General features: G+C 28.4%; 1 protein-coding gene across 8 annotated transcripts in view; it reads left to right on the forward strand.

Annotated features, from left to right (window-relative positions):
• The window catches only part of dac (dachshund), a 334,381-nt gene that overhangs the window by 214,901 nt on the left and 108,946 nt on the right, over positions 1–10,534 (forward strand). For all 8 annotated transcript variants that reach the window (XM_067046543.1, XM_067046576.1, XM_067046550.1 and 5 more), the window contains 2 exons: positions 5,659–5,735; positions 5,821–5,973. In XM_067046543.1, the coding sequence (XP_066902644.1) occupies positions 5,659–5,735; positions 5,821–5,973 (230 nt within the window). The remainder of the gene's footprint in view (positions 1–5,658; positions 5,736–5,820; positions 5,974–10,534) is intronic.

The raw sequence follows: 10,534 nt of genomic DNA on the forward strand, positions 1-10,534 counted from the left end.
TAAGGGCGCGAATTACAGCGAGTGACCATTGACAAATGCCTGGGCTCTCGCTTTACAGCTCATCAGCAGGCCCTTGTTAGGGCGCCCACTAATGAAGTAAGCCGAGAATCGTAGATTAATTACCGCATTTCTAAGTCGCTCTTGAGGGCTGGTCCTCTAATCTTCCCGAACCTAACCAAAGTCCTCTAATTGCTCGTCTCGCACTCGCTGTAATTATTCTTGTCTTTGTAATTTATACGTACGGGCCTCAAATTATTTTGATTTTAATATAGAAATTGTTATTGAAGCAGGGAATCTGCCCATGTTTTCGCCTTGAAGTGAGGTCATCTTGTTCCTTTTTAAGCGAATACTAAACATCGAAACACAACAATGTAGACCCATATTATAATATTGAAAATATAATGTTCCGGTGGATAATATAAGTATTCCGTATAATTTTGAAGTAGTAAGAAATAACAAGTAGTGATGTCTTTGCTTAAGTCGGTCTCTTTTCAGCTGGCAATCAGTCGGATTGACAGTAAAACCATAGTGAACGTCCTGATTGATAGAAAATACTAATGGATCATTCAAAAGAGAAGAAATCTTGAACAAGTGAATAGGATGCTGTGATTGTTTTTTATATCGTGCGTTTACTTTATTTTGCACGTAGATTCCAAAGATCACATAGTTGCGAATGTGTATTTGTTTTATTGATACTTCAAATTAATTTTCTTTGTCTTGTACATAATTTTTTTAAACTATTATTTCAGCATTATATTTTATTCTTTTTTCGTTATAGAATTATATTTTTATTTATACAAATCATGATAGTATTCTATTTTATTTATATATTTCTTTTATATAAATTATTATTATTATTATTATTATCGATTTAATTTTTTTAATCTTAATTTCAGCCAAACAGACTCTACATTAATTTATTTTCGAAGAATCTTTAAACAGAACTTAGTATTCTTTCCGGTGAAAAACAGGAGAATAATATTCACTATATGAATGAACCCATTAATATAATATGTTCATATATTATTAAAATAATACGTTGCACATTGTTAACTGAGTGAAGGCTCTCACAGGAGACGAAAGAAACGGACAACTTGATTACAGTTTGAATATAGTTACAATTAGCGCTCAACTTGTTCGTTAGCTTTCATCGCTGCGTTTATGAACAAATTAACCGTGTGAACATCGTCTCTCGCCCGCGAAAAGTAATTGAAACGAATTAAAACAGGAAAAAAATGTTAATTGGAGAAAATGGAAAGGTACTAACTTGAGAGTCGAGAAAGAGTGGATTTTCCTTGTCTTTTGCAAAGCGTCAATGTCTTCCAGTTTCACTGGATCATATTTGTATATCTTCCTTGAAATATTGCACAAGTGAGACAGTGGTACAGTGTCCTGTCCAGAGGGTAACACGTAACCTAACTTTAAATATTGACAGTCAGTTAAAAAAAATTACCCTCCTTTCACCATTACATTTTATGAGGTTAAACACTTTGAATCAAAAGACAACAATTTATCTGAACAATGTTTTCCCATCCTGCTGCCACATGATGCTTGACTATCATCAGACTATCATCACTATCAAGACACATGTGTTACCATGACAGTTGTTACACAATCATTACGTGTATTCGGGAGCTTTGCTTTAACTTAGAACTACAGGGGGGGAATCTAAAATTTCCCTACCAGACCTGGGTTATTTAGGGAATATTCCCTGAAATTTGCCCTTTTCCTCTTCATTTATGGAAAACTGGTCTATCGAAATAGTTTTTATATGCAACTTTTGATTGCAAATTCCAAGTTAACAAATTCTGTCATCACAGGATCTTACGTTAGCCATTGTGTGGCTAAAAACTGTCATCGTGTGCCATTGTGTGGCGTTTAGGATTAGGCTGCTTTTTACTCCTTCAATTGTAACAAACACACCACACTAAATGTGGTTATTTTTTTAATAGCCTTTTATTTAATAAAAATAATCGATTAATTAACTTTAATTTAATTCTAGGAACAGGAAGTCGGTATAAAATTGTGCTGTGAGTTCTATTTGCATATTGAACGGTACTTCATATACGCAAATGATTAATTACTCAATGGCAAGAGAACATGAAACCTGGTACTTGCATATTAGTGTGGAATAACACAGATACGATAAGCTACTGCTGGGACAGTCGTGCATAAATCAGTAAAGCCAATATTAATGATTGGGATTAATCAAACAAGGATATCAGGCTCCAACCGATAATATTGGAGGTTATTAAAGAAAATATATATTGCAACCTATATGATTATCAATACTTGCCTACTTATTATGAATGATATCGAGTAGGAATGATTTTTTTTTTTAACCAGCTGCATTTCTAAATGATACAATCACTTGTATTAATACCTTCCAGAGAAAAAAATAAAATTGATGTCTTCAACATAATCTCTAATAACTATAAAAATGAGAAAGTTATAATATTATTTTTTACGTTTTTCAAACCCTAATTATATGTAAAAATTAAGAGGTTTACATTTCATGACAAAAATGCTTGGTTTGAAGAAAAAAATATTTATACACCCTAGAGCAACTCGAAATAGTGAAGTTATTTTATTTATTTATTTTTTTTTTTTTTATCATTGCTATAACTGTCTTCCTCCTTTACGTAAACTAGGATTAGATTCGTTAACCCAATTTGAAATTCTGGACTAAACCACTTTTTACTACTCTCCCTAAATAGTTCCTAAAAATAAATATTTTGGTAGAAGAACCATGTCGGTTTTAAAATGTTCTGCAGCCTGTAAAACACTTAACATCAATTTTGTTTTTACATTTATAATTAAAATGATTTATAATTGTTGATTTTCTCGAAATGGAGCATACCTTTGTTTATAAGAAAAAGAAAAAAAAATCAAGGTTCAACAATATTAAAATACAATTATTTTGTTTTCCACATGCATCAATCGCATAATGTTAAAAATAAAACTATTTATGCTAAGTGGTTGGGTCAGTATTATTGCCATGTATCATTCCCTGATTATTATTCCCCATTATATTTTCTTCTTTAATCGATTGAAATCGTAAGAGTTAGGGAAAACTTACTGAATTCCTTAGTGGTATAGCGAGCTTGAGAAAAAGGCAGTGTTTCTCCGGTCTGTGACTGTACTCTAACATTATGGAAATTATAGGAATGAAACAAGGCGATTGTCTATCATTAGTAAACTGTAGCGTTTTGAATAATAGCAAAACACCATCCTTGGAATAATAAGGCAAATATTATTTCCATATAGGCGAACTGTAATTATTCTCTCATATTTTTGTCATATTATTCCTATTACATAAATATTTAGTTTATTTATATTATATATAATTTGTTTTCCACTAACTGACTAAATATGGGCTAGTAAAATCGCATATAAACGTTCAAAGCAACTTTCTATTTGTATATGATAATTTATTCTTCTTAAAATAGTAGTATAATTTCATTTATTAATTCAGTTTCTCAAGAAAAGCGGACATTTAAACAAAGATTTCATTTCTTTTAAAAAAAATCTTTGTATTTTTTCAAAGATAATCTCATCTTACATTTTAATTATATAAAATAAATATATGCGTGAGGTGGGGAACGAGTTAATTACCAATTAAAGAACCGAGAAAATCTAACATTTAAATAATTTGGCTCCTCAAGTTTCTGTAAATGATACCTGATACTAAATCATTCACCTGTATTGCTTATAAGGCAGGAGAAGGTAGAAATAAATAAATAAATAAGTAAAAATAAAAAGATATTAAATAATTAACCAGAATAAATTTGTTAATATTTATTTATTAAATTTCATCTAAATATTGAAAATTATTAATTAATTAAAGAACATAAGTATAATACAATTAGGTAGTTCATTAAATATTTTTATAAACCTCCGATAAATGCATAAAATTGATTCTATACTTCAATATAAATTTTATTGAGTGATTAAAAATGAATACAGAAAGTGGAACGAACAAATAATATCCCCGTATTACACACCATATTGTTATTAAGTTTCACAAACATTATGAAACCAAGGACTCAAGGATTAAAGCTGTCACTGTTAATTTACAATCAAAGAAAACAAGAGATTTAAAAATATATTTTATGGTTCTCAGAATTTTGAAAATTTACATGCGTTGTGATTAAAAGAATAAAAATGACTTGACAGAGACAAAACGATCAAAATTGATTAACGTCTTTGTCGTTGTTGACACAAAAGAAAATATATTAAAAAAAATATCTATAATAAATAATTAATCAATGTAATAAGTTATAATATAAATTAAAAAAATAAGAATTAGTATTTTTTCGTGATAAAGTTTCGATGTGTTAAATCAATGTAAATGTTCAAATCACTAATTATTGTACTTCATTACGTAAATAAAATATTTTTTAAATACATGGTTTGTTCATTTGAATTATTATTTTTTTTTTTCATTATAAGGCTGGATTTATAAGTATATTGAAAACTAATTTATTAGCCGTTTACAAATAAATTAGGCATAAGTCGCATAATTTATGATTTATATTATTTTCAGTTAAGCTGTGATACTTCATAGTTAAAATTTAACATTACGATTTTAATAGTTTAAAAATAATAAAAATTAACGCATCACACTAGAGCCATTTCACCTTTTTTTGGAGATGTCTCAATAATGGAGCATCAATTTTAATTTTTTTTTTAAGTTGTAATTTTTTTCTTTCGAGCTATGCTATCACAGCTTGAGCGAGATACAATAATTGTAATATAAGGTAATTAAAATAATGAAAAATTTAAATTCATTGTTTGATTTATTAATTTTTTTAAGACTATATTCCCATCTTTTTGTCAAGATCATTAATTTGCTTTACGTCGTTAATATTTCATATGGTTGTTACAAAAACGATTTATAGACCTCTGTAATATTAATTATGGATTATCGTTAGCGTTATTATCACTATAATTTCGTTATCATTATATATCGTTAAGGATTTCGTTGAATTTCACATTTTAGACTCTTGTGCCAAGATCTTGACCTCATTGTTCTGTTTTTTTTTCTTTTCTCGTTTTATTGTATCTCTTAATGTATCTATAATTTGGTCTGGAAGAGCAATAATTTGAATAAAGTTGACAGGGGCGTCCGCTGGATCAAGATAAGCTAGACTTCCGGCCGATCCATGTGTTGGCAAGCTTCGATAATATCTTGAATATTCCCTTTGGTACAGTCTGTCCGATAAATTTTTCATTTGTTATGACCATCAATTATAGTTCGCATATGAATCATCCGGCTCGTGCGTCATTTGTCGACGAATTTTCCTTCATAATAATTATACCTAATGTTATGAAAATTTACTGTGTTCTTTTCAATTATTATAGTTTTTAAATACAAAATTCTTTTTCCGTATACCTGTAAACTGGCCAACAATATTTAATTAAATTCCATATATATCTTAGCGATCGGCTACATTAGAGTAAATTTGGACAAAATGAAGATGTCTCATTCTTATGTAAAAATGTGCAATTGATGTCTTACAAATGGCTATCTTTTTCATATTCTATCAAGTCAATGTAGCTTATTTCATTTACTTGTTGTGTTTTTAAAATTAAATACAGTTGAAAATATAATGAAAAAAAATCAAAATTATAATTTATTTTACAATTCTGTTCCAGACTGCGGGAAGAAAGGGGAGAAACGGAAAGAGCTTTGGCGCTCGATCAGAAACCAAGGGATCTGAGTTCACACAACGGTGAGTCTATTTTCCGTTCACATACTTTTACCTAAAACATTTATTTATTATTTATTATTATTACCAAATATTATTTACCAATCAGGTTCCTCGACGGGGCAGAGCCCTGTCCTCAACCTCTCCAAGTCTAACTGCGAAGCCAGTGGCAGTGAGGCAGGAGGCACAGGTCCCGAAGACGAGGATGAGGAGGACGAAGGTGGAGAGAGTGATCAAGACGACGTGTCAGACAAAGAGCAAGGTGTGTTACTGTTGCCATTTCCATTTTCTATAGATTAATAAAATATAAATAAAATCTATCGTAATAAAATAATATTATTGCAATCAATTCGATGTAACTGGACTTTCATTGAAACAAATAATGTTTACATTATTCAAATAGTTTCTATTTTATTGTTTAATTGTATAATTAGCGAATGTGCTAAGTTACAGAAGAGCTGTTCAAAACCATTCTGGAATTGAAGCAGAACCAAATAGGCTATTAATATAGTCTATTACATTAATATAACACTCTATTAATATTTATAGAGTGTTCAGTTCTATTTTTTTATTATTTATATTGAAAGAAATGACTTGATTAAATGATAAAAACAGAAATAATATATTCTGCTAAATTAATTACTAATGTTAGCCAGAAATAAATTATTAAAGAAAATAGTTCATATATTCATTTATTAATAATTCATTAATTAATTCCAATTGTTTAAAGCAGAACTACTTAAAGATAATTTATATAAACCTAAATGTTAATAATTTAATAATGCCCAATGGCGAACTAATTGGATCTCTATTCTCCACATCGTTTCGAAACATTTTTTAATTTATCATTCTACGTCACAATATATTCCTATAAGTTTATTTTATCATATAATAAAAAAATAAAAAAATAATTTTATAAATTGTTTTATCAACTTTCCACTTAGATAATTTTTCTACTCAAGATTTCAGTAAAGACAACTTTTTAAATTGATAAGAAAGATAGAAAAATCAGTGTATTTATTTTATTTTTTTACAAACTAAACTATAAATAATATCTTATTATTTATTGTAAGTACGAATATTTTTATTTAACTTTAAGGAACATTCTTATAAAAATTAGATTGACGTCACAAAACATAATTACATATTAATGAACAATATGCCCACAAAATAAAAGAATAAAATGTTGATTATTATAATACTTTTAAAAAAATAGATAATCATGCACAAAAGAATAGATAATAAAAAAAAATAATCAATACTAATAAACATTAGATTTTTTAATAAAAAAAAAAAGTCGGTTTCCAAAAACGTAAATACATTGTTTAAAAGGGTAACGAATTAAAATAATAAATAATTAAGCTAAAATTCATGATGTCGTCACAATACCCTGTTTAATCTGTGATAAGTCCTAAAAAATCGACAATATAATTTAAATACTTTTAAAAAATCAATTCATAATTCAATTCTAGAGACATGAGGAAATCTCATCTACTAGCTTTAGGATATATATACATATTTTTTTTCAAGAATTTTTGTTTTTAAAATGATTGGTTTTTTTTTTTTTTTTTTTTTTTTTTTTTATTTACGAGGCATCAAAGCTTAAACGACAGTATGTTGCATATAGATCAACACTTCTTTGTCTAGGTCTACACCACTTTCCCTATTTTTTATTATTTCATAAAGCAGTCAATTATATATAATATGTTATTTAATAAATTTAATTTATTTGAAACAAAAATAAAAATAGAAAGGGATACGCAGACAGACAGTAGCGACAGTAGCAGAGCTATAACTCGCAGAGCGATAGATCATCCTCCACGCGACACACACGCTAAGTTGCCAGCCCCCTCTATATCACATCTGATTAACTATATCTCTCAATCCTGTCCCCTCTCGGAGGATTAATATTTTAATTTATATATCGTCTATTTTTTATTTTAGCCCTCCACGCTCCTCATAATCTGCGGCTAATAACGATAAATCTTACCTATACTGTTTCATAACTAGTTGCCGGCGTATTTTCTTTATTTTCCGTTTAGTCTCTAAATTATAAGGTTTTTCCACGATGTCACCTCACCTCTCCCCACACTCAATTAGAAATAGATAAGTTGAAATAATTTTCATTTTATCACGAGATCGGGGGCCGGTTGTAAATCCTCCTGTACAATGAAATATCATCCGGGAGCTGCCGTTTGTAAGAGTTATTATTAAAAGTTCTTTTATAAAACCGGTCAACTGGAGCTTTTTTGTATATGATGTTTTTCATTTTATGTAATTTTCAATCAGATATTCAAAACTTGATGCGAACCGAATGTTTATGATTGGGTTTTAAGAACATACTCAACTTAATCACAAAACTTAATGGAGTTAGGCATTTTATTTTATGTGATTAATATTTTCATTTTACCCATTTTTTTATATATGAAATTAACTTAAGTTTAAACCGAGTATTTTTTTTTTTCCAAAATTTTAATTATATTTAGTTATTTAATTATATTATATTTACGTTTTCCTTAATTGTTATACTCTGCGTTGTTTTATAGCTTTTTGTGAAGGTTGTATGTTTATTTATACCTTGAAACAAAAAAATGTATTTAAATTTTGTAAGAAATAACAGAAATGTTAATTAAAACAAATAGCAATTAAAATATTGTATGGATAATGTTGCTGAACCATAGCATCGAAAGAATATTTTCTGAATTGTTTATATTTATTTTACAAAAATATTTGATTCCTGAATTTTTATTTACCTGAATTAAATATATATATTTTAAATTTATGAATGATCTAAAATATTTAAATATCGAATTTTATTTGAATTCACAAATGATTAATAACATATTGAACTGTAGTTTGTATGTATACAAGTTATGGTATTATAGAACCATTTTTTGGCTCTTGGAGGCGATGGATTTTGACGAATGAAAATGAAAAATAATTTCATGGAGAGGCGACAAATCTCAATTTTGATTTTTACGAACTTACTAGAATTCTTATAATTATCTTACTGGAAATTAAATTAGTCTTTAAAAGATATGAAAGGTTTCAGAACTTTGTTAGATAGGGTTTTGTAGATTTCGATACGGACATCAATACCAAGTACGTTCCGAGGGATATTATAAAAAAATTTCCTTTATCATTTTTTATCCAACTAGCGTAGTCAAAAAGATGGTGAATGAAGAGTTTAGGTATCTAGTAAAATCTCTACGTTTGTAAGTGTCTGAGGATTATTTAAGGGAACCTTTGTCGATCAGAATCCACTTTGTCAGAAGTAATCGATAGAAGAATACATACGAGTAGTGTAACAGATAAATTATTATTCCATAGGCGATAATTAACAAGTACCATATTATGTTGTGTATTTCTAGATAGATAATGTATTTTTATAATGAATTACAATTTTATAATTTTTATGTTCGATGACTTACAATCAAATCGGGCTCAAAATGGGGAAAATGGTTGTATCAAATATATTTGGTATCTTCTTTTGTCCTTGTGTAACAATTTTTGAGGAGAAGACTACAAATTCATAGGTTTTGTCGCTTAAATTACTCAGCGATATCCCAGGAATATTTTGAGACTGAGCTCAAAATAGGAAGAATTTTTTTTTATTATAATTAATTACTCTCGACTTCTTGTTTATTTTTACGAAACGTCCTGAATCCAGTGCTCTAATGTCCGAAACTTGAACGTTTTTGAAATAACGCACGGATTAAGCGCAAGTCAAACCTAATTCGATTTTATTAAAGAGAACAAGATTAGATATATACAAGACTACTCTACATTTATTGAGCTAGAATATTTATTCTTTAATGGGAAAATAAGAAAATGTGTTAACTTTTCGAATCTTCATATATGATTTTATTCAGTTCTAAAAGATATTATAACTTTGTCATTTTAACTTGTCTATAATTTAAATGTACGGTCACTAAATTATAGAGGTATTTATTAAAAAAAACTACTAAAATTTATCAAAAAACAAACTAAATAAATGCATACATGTCTCTTGTACCTAAAAATAAATCTTTTTGATCAAGCGATATGCCTGACTTCAACTATAAATTAATTCCATAATGATGGAATTTATTGTAGCACAATATTGTAACTGCCAATTACCAACACTCAATTATCATTTCCAATAAAATAGATGACAGGGCTATGTTTTAATTTAAAATTATGAGGTGTTTTTATAGCACTACAATTAATTGTTTTTGTGGTTTATCTTTATTTTATTATGTTATCACCGATGATCTCAAATGTTTTATTAGCATTTTTCCTCATGGCCAAGCAACCAAATAATATAAAAGGGACGAGCCGAAGAATTCCGCATTTTCTTATTGCATGCTCGAATGCCGTTGTAACATAAATAAAACTGAAATATAAAATAAAATACTGGAGTAAAATAAACCAGCAGAGGACAGAGCAGTGCCATTAATTTGCGCGGCAGTAAGAGGAACCATGTCCCATGGGCTCCGACAAGGAACGAGCTACAACCCTTTCCGTCACCTCCTCTCTGTCTTTTGCATTAGTATACTATAGAGGCTTTTCTAGTCTAATCATTAATTCAGGCATTCGTTTGCTCATTTCATTTTTTTTTTCCTGTTCTTGGAAAGAAAAAAAATTGATACAAGATATTACAATATAAATAAATACCTTAATAGTTTTAATTTAAAGCGTATTCTACTGTTTTCAAAACAACCAGGACCAAACAGGTTTATTTCCACAATTATGGAAGGTATAGGAGACACTATAATTTCGTTTCTGATTAAATACATATATATAAGGTATAATTATTAATTATTTATTAAATATATAAAACA

Source organism: Halyomorpha halys, unplaced genomic scaffold (assembly GCF_000696795.3).
Source record: "Halyomorpha halys isolate HHAL.00 unplaced genomic scaffold, Hhal_1.1 Scaffold257.1, whole genome shotgun sequence".
Taxonomy (NCBI): domain Eukaryota; kingdom Metazoa; phylum Arthropoda; class Insecta; order Hemiptera; family Pentatomidae; genus Halyomorpha; species Halyomorpha halys.